This window comes from Anguilla anguilla, chromosome 18 (genome assembly GCF_013347855.1).
Source record: "Anguilla anguilla isolate fAngAng1 chromosome 18, fAngAng1.pri, whole genome shotgun sequence".
NCBI classification, from domain to species: domain Eukaryota; kingdom Metazoa; phylum Chordata; class Actinopteri; order Anguilliformes; family Anguillidae; genus Anguilla; species Anguilla anguilla.
The window spans coordinates 12206811-12225186 of NC_049218.1; the positions used below are offsets into that span (position 1 = coordinate 12206811).

General features: G+C 46.2%; 1 protein-coding gene across 44 annotated transcripts in view; it reads left to right on the forward strand.

Moving 5' to 3' along the window:
• Positions 1–18376, forward strand: part of LOC118217872 (neurexin-1a-like) — a 310125-nt gene that overhangs the window by 201208 nt on the left and 90541 nt on the right. For all 44 annotated transcript variants that reach the window (XM_035399988.1, XM_035399994.1, XM_035400000.1 and 41 more), the window contains one exon: positions 906–1087. In XM_035399988.1, coding sequence (XP_035255879.1) covers positions 906–1087 — 182 coding nt within the window. The remainder of the gene's footprint in view (positions 1–905; positions 1088–18376) is intronic.

Below are 18376 nucleotides of genomic sequence, written 5' to 3' on the forward strand. Positions count from 1 at the left end.
CCATTATGCCTATTAGGTGCTCTTATTTTGCTGGCTCTCTCTATTCATGCTCTCCCACTCAGGCAAATAGCTTCAGTGGGATCCGGGCACATGAGTTTGGGGGTGAGGTGGAGGGAGGGAGGCGGGGGGGCAGGGGCAGGGGCAGGGGCAGGTGCCTCATTCATGTTTGGGTGTAGGGGGGCGGTTCCCAGGGCTCTGAGGGAACCTTTCGGATTCGGAGGCTTTGTGTTCACTGATGAAGATGAAGGGGTTCATTTTGTTCTTTTCATAACGTTGTGAGAAAGATGTTCTTGATAAGAGTGAAGTGAATGGTTTTCATATCTGGTTTTGTTCAGCAGATTAGGCAGTGACCTACTGGTGCATAGTCTTGTAAATTAGGAAGTGCATTTTCCTTCGCTTTAGTTTGTCCGTACTGCACAGCTGTAGAGAACAGTAAGAACAATGTGAGAGAGGTTGTTAGGTTGGAAATAGAGCAGTGGCCAAGATAGAAAGACACAATTAAAGCATGAAATGGATGTAGCTCAATGTGAACTGGGGCAAAGTATGGGTTAGAAAGGGAAAATTCTTCTGTGCACTTCAGTGTACAGAAATATCCTCGGTTCACAATACATAATCGTCATGACCTGAAAAACTTTTTGTTCTGTTCTTGAATGTCTGCTTGTCAGTTCCCTGAAGGCATTTTACAAACCTGGCTGATTGTTTTTCAGTTCTAACCGCTCTGTTCGGGTTTCTTTGGCCCTGCAGAATTAGGTGGATGTCCGATACAAGGGTTGAATTCAGGGCAAATGCCTCCAGTCCGGTCCAGTCCAGTCCAGATGAATCCAGGCCGGGGCCTGTTTGGGCCCCGACCCACAGCGCACAGCGGGTCAGTCCTAACGCTCCCCGCTCTCCTCGTCTCTCCACAGCGGGAACGACGTACATTTTCGGGCGCGACGGCGGGCTGATCGTGTACACGTGGCCTCCGAACGACCGGCCGAGCACGCGGGCGGACCGGCTGGCCATCGGGTTCAGCACGCAGCTGAAGGAGGCCGTGCTGGTGCGGGTGGACAGCTCCTCAGGCCTCGGGGACTACCTGGAGCTGCACATCGTGAGTCCCGCACACTGCACCCCGCGCTGACCCCCACACAACCAGACCACCATGGTGATGATGATGGTGGTGGTGATGATAATTATGGTGATGGTGATGATGATGATGATTACAACAATGCAGATGATGATGATGATGCTATATGTTGGCCATGCAGCACCCAGATCCTGTTTTCATAACAGCCTGTTTGCTCAGTGTAGGGAGACAAAGCACTGAAACTTTGCATACAGAATTCTCACACACACACACACTCACTCACACACGTACACACACGCACACACACACACACACAAACTCACTCGCACACGTACACACATGCACACACACACACACAAACTCACTCGCACATGCACACACACACACACACACACAAACTCACTCGCACACGTACACACATGCACACACATGCACACACACACACACAAACTCACTCGCACACGTACACACATGCACACACACACACACTCACTAGCACACGCACACACATGCACACACACAGTCTTTCATCATTAACCTCTCCTCCCCTGCCGTTTTCAACTGCATTCTTGTGGCAGAGTGGGGCCTGTGTTCTCAGTACAAAGATGAGTAATCAGCACCTGAGCGATTGAAAGCGCTGTGTGTGATAGAGTGCAGGATGGATAGTTAGGTGAAGAGGAGGAGGAGGTGAGGTGCTGAGTGTAGAGAGGACACAGGAGTGAGCCTTACTCACAGGTCTCAGAAACTCAGAGCCAATCAGGGCTGACAGAGCCACTGAATCAGACCTGCAGTGCTCTGCATAGCAACTGCTTTCTCTCTGACTACCACTCTCTGTGCTCCTCTAGCTTTTCTGTAACACTCTATTGCTCTCTGTACGTCTGTCTGTTTTCTCTGTTTGCTTTGTACCCCTCTATCTTTTCTATCTTTTGTACCTTTCTATCACTCTTCTTGTACCCTTTTATCTTTTTCTATTTCTCTGTATGACTCTGCCTCTCTTTCTCTGTCTCTCTATACTGCTCTCTTGGTACCCATGAATGTTTCTCTGTCCTTCTCTGTCTGTCACTCTCTTTGTATCTCTCTATCTTTCTCTGTTTCTGCTACGCTTCCTCTTTATCCCTCCCCATCTGTCTCTGATAATTCAGTTCAGTTCACAGGGGATTTTTTTGCAGGACAAACCAAAGCCACGTTGCAGTCATACTGACGCATGCTATGAAATGCAACTGTCTCTCAGTTACAAAGTAAATATTACAGCACAAAAAGTTCAAAAATGTCAGCGTGTTTGGGAGTGAAAATGGGAGGAAAGCATAAAAAATAAATACAGAATACAATAATTCCTATTGCATCAACCCTGAGTTACACCATATATACAGGATTATAGTGTCCTCAGCCTGTTACAATGGGACTACAGAGTTTAGCCTTTGATCCTTTGGAGGATTGCTAGCTTTTAGAGCACATCAGAAATGAAGGGGCTCTTTGTGGGGTGGGAACTCTGTCGCCCCTTGTTCACTCAGAGAACCAGTCCTGTGGCAAGGAGGAGGGGAATTCTGGGTGTTTTTCCTTTGCTCAGTCCCCTTTCCCCTGCAGCGTCTTCAGCAGTGTTCTCACATGTATGTGTGCAGTGTGTACATGAGTGTTTGGATGAGTGGGGGGGGTGGGAAGGGGGGGTGCTGTGTGTATGTACGTGCTTGCATGTGTGTGTGTGTACGTGCGCGCATGCACTCTATTAGAATGTGTGTGTGCGCGTGTGTGCACTCCATTAGAAGCTCAGTGTTTACTTTTTCCTCAGCCTGATGTATGTCACCCTAATCTCCCGCTCCCATTTTCTCAATGACATGAAGCCCACTGAGGCCTGAAGGACACAATCGTAGCTTTCTCCGTAACAGCTGAATCTCCACAGTAATGTGTTGAGATGATGATTTAAATGGCCCTCAATGGCTCTCTCTCTCTCTCTGTCTCGATCTCTCTTCCTCTCCCTCCCCCTCTCTCTCCCAGTCCCTCTCTCTCTCTCTCTCTCTCTCTCTCTCTCTCCCTCTCCCCCCTCCCTCTCTCTCCCAATCTCCCTCCCTACAGATGTCATAAAAAATATTATAAATATTATGCTTCATATCCATCTATTCCTTTGTATTCAGTCGAGTTGCACGGATTGCACGGACCAGGATTTTATGAGCGCTGTTAATATTCTTTTGTTTGTTATTTAGTTGCACTACTGTAGTTTCCCCTTCATTCTGTATCATTAAATTAAATTGTTAGTACGGAATTCAATCCGCGAGAATCTCTCTGACAGTTTCATTAAGCCTGCTTGCGGTATGCGATAGATTGATTTGATTTTCGGGTTTATTTATGAAGAATTGTGTAGGTTTCATTGTAATCGTGAGGTTGACGTGATTTTCTGCTTCATTTTTTCACCCCCCGGTCACACTCAAGCAGTGTCATTAGCATGTATTTGATTAGCAGCTCTAAAAATATCATTCCCATTGTATGTGAAAGTTCAGTCCGTGCCGGTACTCGTGATAAGATTATGCAGACTGGGAAATGTAAAACGTAAAAATCCGTCCTTGAGCGTAGCCCGTGTTTCTAATGATGAACGCCGTCTCTCCTCTTTGATTTTTGTTGTGAAATACATATTCATCGTCCGTCCTCGCGGATCTGTGTGAAGCGCGCAACGTGACTGCTCAGACTCGTCCTCTCGTCGCGGTCTAAGAAACGTGTCGTTGTCATTACCGCTCAGACGTGGCTGACGCATCATTCCTTGCGAGACGGGGGAGCACAGCACTTTTTCTTTTCCACTTGTGATTCGGGTGGATGCAGTTCAAGCCTCGTTAAAGCGGCCGGTGCCCGATTACCTGTGTGTTGTCGGTAGTGTGGGATTGGTCCTGCGCCTCTCTCTCTCTCAGCCAGGATGGTGTGTGTTCTGCCCTTTGGAGACGGGGCCTGCCGGCTGCCTGATTGACGCTTTGCATCCCCTGTTTGTCGGGGCTAATGTAATGGTCAACAGCAGTCTCAAAAAAATGGAAGCCGGTTCTTGGGCACCATTTTGTATTTATGCAGTGAATGTTTCTTCATAGTTTTCTCTCTCAAACTTTGCAGTAATTATCTGAATGGTGAAAACTGTGTTTCATTCCTGTTTTAATACATTGGGACATTGTGTGTGTGTGTGTGTGTGTGTGTGTGTCATGATCATATGTAAGAGCTGTGCAGTCCCCAGGGCACATTTACACATTGCAGATCCATAAATGGAAAAGGGTTTATTGTGTATGTGAGACTGCAGCGATTAACATGTGGAAAATGATTGGCTGAGAGAGCCTTTCCCCTGGTTGCCCTGATAGTAAATGGAGCAGAGGACACTGGAGGGGCTGGATCCGTCTATAAGAAACCGTGTAATTGGGGGGGAAAAAAGTTTCTGCTTTCAAACAATTTTAACAACAGAGAACTATAATAGACAGGGCGATAAACAGAGTTTGGTCCGTGTTGTCATCGTGGGTGGTTATTTATTCCTGCGGAAGGATACGGGGGGAGTGATGTAATTTGCGAGTCCCGGCGCAGCCTGCACGCAGCCACAGCAGCGCAGGCCGGGGCTGCTCTGGGGCCTGGGGACGTGTGGCTTGTTTTGTACCATCAGTCAGTCCCAGCAGAGACGCCTGGGACTGCTGGGAGAGGCTTTTTCCCATCCTCTAATTGCAAAAAAAATAAAAAAGTCTCTTCAAAACAACCGATGCCGGTTCTCACCGGCTAAGATAGTGTTTCTGTGAAGTTAATATATTCTGGAAAGTGGAGAAGTACAGTGAAATAATGATTCCTCTGGAGCGAGGGAGCTTCCCCTGGTCCCACTGCAGTCTGACGGAGCAGAAGGTCTGCTGCTGATCCAGCATGCCTCTAATTGTTATTTCAGCCCGTCTCTTCCTTTTTGCGTTCTCGCAAAATGGGATCTCTGTCTGAATCGCAAATCTGGGCCACTGAGATGGTCATTGTAGTGTGTGTATCTGTGTTAATTGTCTCTGTGTATGAGCTTTTGCCTGTCAGTGCATGCCTTGCCTGTACATGTATATGCACTTGCATGCATCTGTGTGTGTATTTTCATGTGAGTCTGTGTGTTTGTGTGTGTGCGTGTGTGCGTATGTATCTGTGTCTGTGTGTCTGTCTGTGCTCCTGTACCTGCATTTGAGAGCCCGTTAATCTATGCCGTTGTTAAGATGAGCAGACAAAGTGCAGTGATGTTAAGTCTGAGACTCATGGGTAATACCGATCTCTCCTGGGCGAAGTCGATGTCACGCGAACTCTCCCTGTTGCTGTTTGAACAGCACCTTCCATAGAGACGCGTTTAGCGTATTATGTTCCACCATCAAAAGAGCGCTTTGTTTCGCACTAGGCTAGCACGCGATTCCCATGATGTCCCCCTCGCTCCAGCAAACATGAGCTGTTTCTAATTTGCCGGCTTTGTCACGAGATAAGGACTAGGGAATTCAGCTTTCTTGTTACCTTCCTGACCTTCTACCATAGAATGAACTGATCCATGCACCAGATACGGCTCCTACCATAGAATAAATAATCCACTACTGCAGGCACATCGGCACATACTGCATCTGTCATATAATATCTGTCCCGTTGTATCAGACACAGCTCCTGCTATAGCATAGCTGATCTACTGCTGCAATGACAGCTCCTGCCATAGGATAACTGTTTTTGGGACATTGGACAGCTCTTACCATAGCTTACTTGATCCGTGGTACCAAGAACAGCATCAACAGTTCCATACGCCAGCGACATAGGAATTAACTGCCATATACCATCAATTCGAAAGGTGGTGTATCACTCTGTAAATGCTTTGAATATAACTGCAGCTATTTTGTGTGCAGATAAATACATCTAGTTACAAAGGAACTAAAGGAGAGGCTTATGCAGAAATTAAGTGCACCTTATGTGAATCCTCAGAGCACACATAAACATGTCATTTAGGAATGCATGAAAGACGATAAAAATATTCAATGAAAAGAGTCTTCGTAGCTCACTCTTTTCTCCTGTTCAGTTGCTTCTGGAATCAACCAAAGTGTCATAAAGCACAAAGAATAGTGGTTCCCCACGCTAGACCGGAATAGCACCAGCGGCTGGTAGCAGCATTGGCTGGCTGCCATTCTTTAAAGATTTTGGCTTGATGTCTGCATTGGCATCTGTGTTTTTACTCACCAATCCCAGATAGGTAATTTTGCTGACAAAATGTATGCGTTTTTATGTGTATGATTTCTTTCTCTCCAAACCTTTTTTTTATGTATTATGGTTTTTTTTTCATATTTTAAATATTACTTTTGTTTTCCGATTAGCATCGACTGATTTATTGGACGTCCCTCATTCGTTTCTTTCTGGTTTCAGAGTGTCAGAGATAACTGTCTGTATTATTATTTATAGACAGCGGCAAAGCAGTTACGCAATGCCCGCCATGAGGACCAAGATGTAATCTGTGATTCAGTGTGTTACCAATTCAACATGAAAAATGAGAAAAAGAAAATAGAAGGCATTATTAAATAATAAGTGCAAATATAACCAATAATAACCAGTAGCACTTTCAATTTGGACTAATATTATATTTGGACTGTATTATCATCTGAAGTGAATTGCTTGTTCACTTAAAATGATAATAAATCCTTTAATCCATGACTGTTATAATGAATATAATTATATATGATAGCATAATTATATATGCTATCATATATCATTTACAAATTGATTCCCTTTTTCTGTATGAATACTTTAATATGTGAATTTGCGGGAGTAATTGTGCATAAGCAGTTGTTGACTTTCATTAAACCCCCTATTATCACTCCAGTATGCCTGAGGTCTGTGTGTGCCAATGGGTTGGATGTACTTACACACGTCTCGGTTTGTAAAGGGGGAGACGTAGCAGGCCCCTCCATTTGAATGATATACCTGACCTGAAAGTGCAGCGACTGCAGTGAGAATTAAACCTCATCATTCCTCCATTGTGAGGGCCAAGTACGTAGGAATTATCATTATTCATCTTTCACTTCTAATCATTTCTCCATTTACTCAAGCTCTGAACCACTAGAGAGCTAAGAGGTCTGGAAGGGGGGGGGGGGGGGGAGATCGGGGAGGGGGGAGGGGGGGGAGGGAGGGAGGGAGGGAGGAAAGAGAGAGAGAGAGAAGGAGAGGGAAAGCAGGGAGCGATCTGGGAAAGAGGGAGTAAGCGGGGAAGGAGAGAAAGAGAAGGAGAGAGAGGAGGTCCCACCTTTATTAGTGTGACAGGACATCATCTGTAACATGTCATTTACAATGCAACACGTCTATAACTTACAATTCCCGGAACAGTGAACAGAATTGCCCTCCTAGTGCCTAACACGGAGTAGATTTAATTTCTTTTCTCAGTGGCATCGCAGCAAGTGTGTTCATTTTGCCAGGGTCAAGAGGGTAAGGACATCAGCAGAATTAAATTATTTTCCGCTGCCGCTCTTCCCTGCCCCACTTCCTGTTGAGAGGATTTGTCAGTGACGTCACCCTCCCAGTAGGCCTGCTGGATTGCTGAGAAAATTAACATTTTGCTTGTTAAACTCCTCCAGACCTGACCAATTGAGTACCTATCTAATGGTTTGAAGTACACTATATGGCCAAAAGTATGTGGACACCTGACATACAAAAAAATGAGAAATGACCACGCTCAGACTTATACTGGGTGCGTAAATGCCAGAAAAGTAATTAATCAAAAAATAAAGAAGGCTCCACATCAAATACACTTGAGGTATTACATTTTAATAGAAGACAAAAACAACAAACGTTTCAGCGTTAGCTTTCTTTGGTGTAAATCACAAAGGAAACAAGGAGGCCTCTATATACAGATCCCCATGTTAAATTGAAGGCAGTTAAGGGTCTTGATTGAGTTGTCTTTAATGGGGCAGTTGCAATCAGTTCAGTGAAATGAAAAAGGGGGGGGGGGTGGAGAATGTGTTAAATACGCAATATATAAGTAGCATATCATTCAGTAGTAACAACTTTGCCTTACATTTCGTGTATCGTTAATCAACTAATTAAAGACAATGTGGTGTTGTACAGCAATCATTTTGTATTTAAAAAAATGGAAAGAGAAAAGAGGCATTTTTCAACAAGGTTAGTCTGTACTGAGATACACTACATGGCCAAAAGTATGTGGACACCTGACATCTCATCCAAAATTATTGATATTAATATGGAGTTGGTCCACCACTGTGCTCCTATAACAACCTCCACTCTACTGGGAAGGCTTTATACTAGATGTTGGAGAATTGCTGCAGGGATTTGCTTACATTCAGCCGGAAGAGCATCAGTGTGGTCGGGCACTGATTGGGTGATTAGGCCTGGCTTGCCAGTTGACTTCCCAGTTGATCCCAGAGGTGTTGGATGTGGTTGAGGTCAGGGCAGGCCAGTCAAGCTCCTCCACACTTTTCTCAACAAAACGATTTTCACCTCGCTGTGTGCACAGGGACTCTGTCATGCTGAAACAGGAAAAGACCATCCCAAAATTGTTGGGGAAGCACATAACTGTCTACAGTGTGATTAATATTTGCCTTCAATGGAACTAAGGGGCCTGGCCCAAACCATGAGCAACTGCCCAAAACCAAGGGGTGTCCTGATACTTTTGGTCATATAGCGTATGACATATTCTGTGAAATGGGAGGCATGTGCATGGAGCAGATAATAGAACTGAGATGGACAGTATTTGCCTTGTCCAAGCGTGTGTCTAAAGCAGAAAGCTTGCCCTCTTTGAAAGTTGATGCAACGTTGCAGCAGTGTTATTGTTTGGATGAAGCGTCATGGGAATCCACTGCGGTGACTCTGCACTAAGATGAGTCACCTGTTTACATCTGCAAATCACAAGCAGGGCTGCAGCTCCATTGAGAATATACTATATATATATACGCGGTGTATTTATTTGCTGTGATATTTATTATATTTCATATGTGGGTCCATACGTTTACGGTGGTGGGCGACAACATAGTAAAGCTCTTTATTTGGACTAATTTAAAGTCCTCTGGTGGTTTTCTAACCTACATATGGCTATTCAAACCATATATGAAACTCAGGAACTATCTTCTGCTCTCCTTACTAGGCAAACCATGATTTTGTACTTTTAAAAATTGCTTACGATCAACTTAAATGCAAACACAGGCTCCAGGACCCAAGATAATATTGTCTACTATTTGTACACCAAGCTAGTTTGGCTGTTGCTTCATATACGTGTCATATTTCATCAGTGCCGCAGTTCCATAGAGCAGCTGGTAGAGGCACAATTAGCTTCATCGTGCATGCTCAGGACAAGGAACAGAAGAAGGAATTTCAAAAGACTGTGCTTGGTTTTATCTAGTACTTGAGTAGTTAAAGCATGTGCATTTCAGTGGCCTATTAATGATTTACGTAAATGATCTTTATATTCTCTATGGAGGTTGGAGAGAGAAAAAAAACTGCCTTTTACTGGTATTTAGAAACTCATATGCATTACATTACATTACATTACAGGCATTTAGCAGACGCTCTTATCCAGAGCGACGTACAACAAGTGCATCAGTTCAAAGTGCATATGCCACTGATCCACCATTCATTCATTAGAGAGGATGGGTGTTGAGCAATGATACCCGCACATGAAGTTCTTGCGAGAGAAAATTGAGATTTCATCACTGTCAAACATGCATTCCAGTAATCGCACATAGGAAACTATCAAAGAACGGAACAGTATTTATTCAGCATGAGCTCGTCCTGCAGCATCAGAACTGGGATGTGTCACTTGTGGAATTGAGACTGGCAGTTACTGAAAGATGTGGAACCCTCAGTGTGTTCTTAGCGTTCTGTGCCATTGTATTCATAGCCGCATGGGTTCCATGAAAAAGAATCCATCAATGGGAAGAAGACAATGAGGGCTGGGGGTGGGAGGGGGTGGGAAATCTATACTGCATAAGTGTTGCAATGCTTTCTTTATACTGTGATACAGTATCAATGCATTGGGGCCAAGTATCTATATTTTATCAAAATATGCATTTTATAATGCATTCCATTTTGTATGTTATGATTTTAATGCAGGATGTGGAGGTTAAAGACTACCCCCTGTGGAGCACACTAAAACCATTTAACTGCACACCTCGTGGATTAACAGGAGCATTCACTTATTTTTGTTAGATGTTTAGAGTCACTAAATAAAGGTTATTAGCAAGAGATGTGCCGTTTTCATGGTAACACATGAGGGTCAGACTAATAACTGGAAAGCAACCACTGCAATCCCATAATAGACGTTAGTTTACAACACAATGGAAACAATGGGAAGTTACTTCATGATTCCAGCTAATAGCCCCAACCGCAGATACTACCTATCAAACAGGCACTAATTCTAGTCACTCTCGTTCTGTGCCAGTAGCTATCCAGCATTATGCTAGCTTTACTGTCACTCGCGTAACTGAAGATTTACTGTTAAAACTCAATTTTATCTTGGGTCCGAATGCTCTCACAGTATGTTTTCTATCATGGATAGCCAGCTAGCCATCGACTCCATTTGAGTCAAAACTACAGCTATACTGTCGTAGAAAGACCACAATGAAACTGTCTTTGTTCAATTTATGATTTCAACTATTTGTTCTAGTCAAACAAATGAATAAAACAAGCGCAAATCTGCAATAGCTGTAGCCGCACACGCGCATGCATCCATGTGTGCGTGCATCCACGCACACACCCTCACACAAACATGTGACCTCTTCTTTGGCTCATGGCCAACCTTTCCACAAAACCTTGTGCAAATCTGTGAAACAATTTGTGAGTTATGCACCTTTTTGTGATAGTCCATGCCCATCGCCACGCCCCCTCTTGGTCAATCGGCCTTGAAAGTTACTCAGCTCTACCTTCGGTCATGACCAACGTCCATGCCAAATTTCAGCCTCCTGGAGCGAAAGCTGTGGCCGCTATGGGGTGGGACACTTTCTGTGGACCGACCGACCGACCAACAGACAGGACTGACAGACAGAGCTATAGAGCTGCGGCTAAATATAGCAACATATCCCAGTGTCGAATCGCAATACTGTATCAGTGTATCAAAAAAAAAACACGAAGAATCGCAATTGTATCATATCATATGACCCAAGTATCGGGATAACACTGTATTGTGAGGTCTTGATTCTCACCCCTAATGAGGACACAGTTATTAAAAGATAAAAGATTTTCAGTCTTCTCTTATGAAGGTCAGCATTTGGACTCGCCAGGGTCTTTTTTATTATTACATTACGATGTCCAATATTTATTTGCTTAGTGCTGACTCTTATCCAGGGCAGGTTACACAGCTTGTAATATCCATTTATACAGCTAGATATTTACTGAGAAAGGGTGCAGCTGTACTGATCCACTTGGATTTGAACCCGTAACCTCTGAAATACAAGCTACGCTCCTCAGTACATGGGCAATAAAGACTGTATATTTTGTTGTTATTGTCAACCCTTGACCATTAAGCCCAGCACTGAAGTAAAGAGGAAATGAGTACATATTCTACAACACTTTCTAGATGCAGTGTCATGGTTTATCTTTAAGGGGATCAGGCTTGTAACCATTATGTGTAAAACGCCATGCACTGTTGATTATAAGGAACTCTGAGGTACTCTAAGTATATCTTTTTTCAGTAGGTAGTTTGACTCTTGGTTGTATCAGTCTTGTAGCCACAGGGCAATCTGATGCACACAATGTGCACATATATATATATATATATATATATATACACGCTTACTCAAACACACACGCGCAGATACATACATATACTTCCTTTTACAGGAGTTTTTGGGGGAGAAAGCGGCAACTGTTGTGCTTGCTCAACTAGCACAAATGGTGCCGCAATGCATTTTGGGACACGCTCTCCTCTTTGTGTTAACTGCAGTCACTGCCTTCATCCGGTCCTTTTTTTATTGCACTTAATTATTCCTTGGGGACACTGTGTGTGTGTCCAGCTGCGCCTGCCGTTCTGGGGTGGGGGGTTGGGGGGGGGGGGCACAGAATTGCTACCACGGCGACACAGGGGGAGAGGAACAAAAGGCAATTTCGCCCAGGATGAGCCTGGAATTACTTACATATATCTCTGGCAAAGACTAATCTTGCGGCGTGTTCTTCATCTAATTACTCTTTAATTGTTGACCATGCCCTGTCGTGGCATCCAGAGCCACATGTGTGCATGAATGCATAAAATATTTATCTGCTTGTTTTGCTTTCTTTATTTATTTTTTTAACCGGACAACTTAATTAAACTCGCGGCAGTGTTGCTCACAAACTACGCTTATTTCCTCAAAGGGCTTTTTTTTAAATATGCCGCACATGCATGCTGTTTTTAATTAGATTTTCAGAAGGAGTATTTCCTTGGAATTCTCTCCAGAGTTCCCCTGCATGCATCTTTCTGCCCATCTATCTATCTCTCTATCTTTTTGCTGTAGCTACTTAGTCATAAAAGCCAGTAGGTGTACCCTGGACTTTGTCATTAATGGGGTCTGATCCTGTTACAATTCCTGTTTCCCCACAAAACCACTTTGTCTCATAAGATATTAGCTCCGTACAAGGGACAGGAAAGGAGAGGGGAAACCACACAGTATCATAAGAGGTAAAAACACCCAACACCAAACCTAAATGAATGGATGAAACGAGATCTGCTTTTTTAACGGTACAAGAATATTCACATTTGGCTTCATCAGCAGAAATGTCCATCTGATTCTGTTACTTTTATGAATTATAGATTTCACGACCTCCATGTTTCCCCGGGCATACTAATCAATATTTTCAGGACCAGCTCGAGGGCAAGAAGGGTGTTTGTTAGAGCGTGTTCTAAAGAAATTCAGTTGAATAAAATTACAAATGCCATACTTAGCACTTTTATTTTTCAGTGTGATATTGGTTTGATGCTGGCTATTGATCGGAACCTTTCTGTGCCACCATTAGCTCATTACCGCTCAGATTGGGGGGGGTGTCTCTTGGGTGTGATACGGTAATCCCCCTACCCCCATCACAAAGAGGCACACAACACTCATATCATGCATTTTCACAGGGAGTCCAGTCAACTGGAAAAACATTGTTAATGGGTTTTAATTTGAAAGTGTGTGTGCTAGAGACAGAAATAGAGAGTGTGTGTCTTGTGTGTTATTAGTATTGTTAGGATTGTAATAAGTCTTCCATTGAAGGTCAACAGTGCACTCAGTGGAACAGTAAATAATTCAAGATATCTTTGTCTACTGCAGCTTCTTTAGAATAACCTTTAAGTGAAAGACACATATTGTTTTAACTCAGTTATATGAACATTGCTATATATGTAAGTGTATACGTCTTATAACTGTAAGATATCTTCTTTAGGAGTAAAATTACAAATGATTCTGTGCAATGCACCTTGTAAGCAGTGAGACTAATGAACGTCTATGGTGGGAATCAGCCCTCTGCCTTCGCTGCACCCCAGGCGCAGAACAAACACAGCATCCGCAGTAATTAAAGCCAAACCGAGACTGCGGTTCTCCCTCTCCCTGCTCCTCTCCCTGTGAGTCTGAGGCTGAAGGGAGCATACGCCTCCCCTCCTCACCTCCACGCAGGAGGCGGACCCGTGGACTCCTGGTCCCGTTCGCACATCGAAGCCCAGGTCCTCACCTCTGGCCCTGGAGGGTCTGCCTTAAAATCAGGGTTCAGTTTAGACCTCTGAAACCAGGTAAGGAAAGCAGCTGCTTTAATTGGTCAGTTAAGTGCTGTGAACCAATGGTAAACCAGCACAACGTGCAGCTTTCCAGGGCCAGGTTGGGGATCCCTTCTTTAGGCGAATATTAGTGACTTGCCCTCCACAGAAAAACCTGAGACTAAGGAATGTAGTTTGGAGGAGTGAGGGAAAGCAAGAAGTCAATAAGCGCTGAAAAAGTCATTTTTATCACACACACACACACACACACGCACACACACACACATATATAATATACATATATAGTATTTGGGGTGCAGTGCAGACATTACTGTAGCAGTTAGCGTTGCCTGCAGCAGTACCTGCCCATGACTCAAGCTCCACTGTCCGTTGCTGACTCAGTTCGGGACCTTTGTGTACTCACTTCACGAGCCGTGTTATTACCGCGAAACGATGCCGTTATTTATATGACAATATTACAGGTATCGAACGCGCACCCTGGTTCCTGAGCCCCCCCCGTCCCGGCGGATCGATGAGCAGCGATCCCGTCTGTGTTCGCTTTTTAATCCATACTCCCTCCTCTGTAAACTTACCTACACGATCATTTCGCCGCGGGGGCAGTTACGGGGATGCCAGACTTGGATTAATTGCATAATCGTTACCGCTTCATGAAATCTTAATGGAGGCTTCATAAAGTAGCTTGCAGGGAATGATCATTTCAGCGTTGGAACGGCCAATACCGTCTCTCCATCTCGCACCAAAAAACCAGGGCGCGGGCGCGGGCGGGGGGGGGGGGGGGGGGGGGGGGGGGTTTCTCAGGAGCGCTGTTCTGCTCGAACTCAGGCTCCTTGCTGGTTTAAAGGGGGCTCTCAGCACTTCCAGTTCTGAGCCTTGTGTGCGCTTCCGTGCGTGCTGATTGGCTGCGCCTCCTCAGAGGAAGTGATGCACCCAGTATTCATCCTCAGAGTGTGAGAGAGAGCCCAGAACTTAGCCTGCTTGCGCTGTTGTTGTGCGTTAACTCTTCCCATCGATTAAAGCCAAGATTCAATTTCAGACTCATTAAGCGGCGTCCAGGTGAACTCGGGGAAGAGAGGGGGATGAACAATGCTTGTCGTTTGAAGCAGCCCGCGGCCATAAGGAAAATAGATACTGCTGACATTAACTAGAGAATGTAGGGAGGAGGCGGAGGGGTGATGAGGACGGAAGGAGGGAGGGAGGGAGGAGGGAGAAAAACAAAGCTGAAAGAGAGAGAGATGAGAGAATGTAGCGGAAGTCTGACCCATTGTGCGTATTGAGTTGCCGGGACCGTGCAGCTCAGAGAGAGAGGGGGGAAGCACTTTGTTAAAGCGGGGGCCAAGGTGTCACATCCTGCCTGGGCGTCCCTGCGGGACGCCGGTGCATTGTGGGAGCCGAGGACGGGCGCAGCCATGAACTCCTCACCTCGCCGTCCCTTATCCCGGCCGCCTTAAAGGCGTCATTATTCAGCACAAAGAGCCACCGCGGTGTTTATCTCCGCCATCGCCACGGCGACGTTGGCCGGAGCGGTAAAAATAAGAAAAGGCACGGCGGAGCGCGGCAGCGGCGAACGCGGAGGCGCGCGGCGGATTTGTACTGCCTTTCCGCCGTAATGCGATGGCTGATAAACCCAAAGACAAGGAAGGAGAAAGAAAAGGGAAGGAGAGAATAAAGGAGCAGAGGAGTTTGTAAAGGTTAAAAGATTCTATTAAAAGCAGAAGCTCTGGAAGGCAGGACAGAAGATGAAAAGGCTCCAGGCCTGGAGTGACAGGAGTGTAGCTCACTTGAAGTTCTAAGCAAATGGGAGAACTGACAGGCAGGCTGCACTGCTCTCGTCTAATTGGAAACTGTAACTTCCTTTACCCTTCTGCCATCCTCACACATCTGCACGTACTGCGCCCACACAGACTACGCAGCGCACACACCCACACCCACACTCACTCTCACACGCACATAGAACACGCACAGTCATTCACGCGAACGCACACACGTACACACACCATGCACACACATCTCACAACACACACGCACACACGTATGCACACGCACACACTCTCACTCACTCACAAACACGCATGCATGTAGAACACATGCGCACACATCTCACAACACACACACGCCCACACACACGCGCACACGCATGCACACGCACACACTCTCACTCACTCACAAACACGCATGCATGTAGAACACATGCGCACACATCTCACAACACACACACGCCCACACACACGCGCACACCATGCATACACATGCACACACATCTTGCCACACACATGTGCACACACAGTCGTACACACACCTGAACACACGGACAGCCACACACACACCGTTTGCACACATCTCGCAACACACCTGCACGCACGCACTCACACACACTCACACAGACTCACACACGCACGCACGCACACACAAGCACGCACGCACGCACGCACACACACACACACTCACACACACTCACACAGACTCACACACACACTCTCTTTCTCTCTCTGATCTCCGCTGCAGTCTCCCTGGGCTCTGCAGGGAGTTGCGGTGACAGGTTGTCAGATGTGGTGATGCTGCCAGACCTTCTCTGGCCAGCTGCTAGCGCCGGCCCCCAGGTCCCCGAGACGCTCGGTGGCATTAACACCGCCTCGCTCCTCCGCACGGCTGGCGTGGCCGCACCAGAAAGGAAATAAAACGACGGGGGAGGGGACGGGGGCGGAAAAAAGCCAAGCAATTTGCCGCCCTGAAAGAGCGGCGCCAGGCTCCTCTCTGCCTCCCGCCTGCAGCCCGCGTCCTCCGTCCCGCTCCCTTTGTCGTCTTCATTCCGCCTGGCGGACGCCGGGCAGAGACGCGCCGCGCCTTCGTCTCTCCCCTCCCATGATCCTCTGCTGCTCGCATTGTTCCGCGCCGGGTTGGGTTCGGCTCGTCCGTGCCAGGGAAAACAGGGCACACCTGCTCCCCTCTCCCTCTGTGCCCTGGCGCGGGGCATTCATCACGCTCCAAGCGGTAGCTGCTCGGTTGGGTCCGGCCCCGCGTGCTGGCGCGGGGAGAGCGCTGAGTCAGGACGGCGCTGCAGAGCACACGACGCTAACGCTAAGGAGGGCAGTCCAGTTCCCCCGCTGGACGTCTTCATCAAACTGGCTCCGCCCATCCTGCAGAGGGCTCTGTGATGTCATAATCTGAGAGAAGAGAGGGGTGTCTGGCTGACATCACTTAGGCGGCTCTTTCTGTGGCGTTTGTGATTTAGAGGGGGAATAACAGAATGTGGGTTGTTGCTTACAGCAGAGGAGTGTGTTTACTGTGTGTGTGTACGCACGTGTGTGTGTGTGTTTGTATGTTTGCGTGTGCATGCCTTATAATTCTCCACTACAGGTGTCATACAGTCAGATGACATTTGCGGCAAGGCACAATTGTTCGAGCGTGAGGAGCTTATACTGAAACTGAGAAGCATACTGGAACCACACCCTGCAGTGCAGCGATGGTGGAGGGGCGCAGACAAAGAGGCAGAGTGATAAAGGGAGAAAGTTATTGATAATGGATGAAATCGATGATAATAATGAAGGAACAATGATGAAGAGCGAGGAAGTAATACCAGTGAATTAGAGGTCTGGGTCTCAGAGGGTCGACGGCGCCATGGCGACGGGCCAGACTCTGCAGCAGGCTTAAATCTTGCTCTCCACATTTAATTAAAAATCCCGACTCGGAGCGGAAGTGGCGAGGGCTCGGGCTTCTCTTCGCCGGGGGGGGGGGTGTCGAGGAGGAGGGCTGCGGCGGTTTTTCCGTTAGCAGGAACAGAGACGAGGCTGACAGACTGGCTGTTCCGTCCGGCGCGAACCAGAGGTTGCGAAACTTCGCGCTCCTGTCACGTTCACAGCCACTGATCACAGAGCCAAATCCAGAGGAAGTGGGTTTTTTTTGTGATTTTTTTATTTTTATATTTATTTTTTTTCCAGATTCAGAGATGAAATATTCAGACAGAGCGGGCCGTGGAACGGGCAGGCCTGTGGGAACGGCTTTGTTCTCCACGTTCTGTCTGTCGCCCCCCGGCAGTTCCGCACCGCCTCTGATGTGCAGGCATTTCATTTGTGAAGAACCCAAACGTTGTCCTCCGGCAATTCCCCCACCTCCCACCGCTCCCCCACTCCCTTTTGTATTGGGATCACCTGGATTAATCCTTGGGTAATGTTGTAGGTATAGCTGTCCAATCCTCCCTACTATCCTGACAACACAAATTGTAGTTTGTTGCGCTTCATCATGAATTGACCTTCTTGGTGATGGTGCATTTTTGCCGTCCTGAGAGTAACACTGATGTTCTCCAGTTCTGTACGTCACTCTGGTTATCGGTCTGTGCCATCACTTATTTCCTTTTTTGCTGACCAAAAAAAAAAGGTTGGTATGCATAATGCATGTTCTATCAGAAAAATCCTCAGTATAAACTTGTTCAATTATCATTCATTTTAGTCTTTGGTGTTGCATGCTGTTGTGGATTGAGGGAAGGAAAAGAAAAATGACATTATCTAAAGATGTTTTTAGACTGGATGTGTTGGCATATTTTGTGGGAAGTTTAGTCATAACACCACCTTGTAAAAGCATGTAGTCTTGTACCATGTGCAATGCTCATACAGTATATTGCTGGCTCCATAAACAAGCCCCGTGCTTATTTCCTA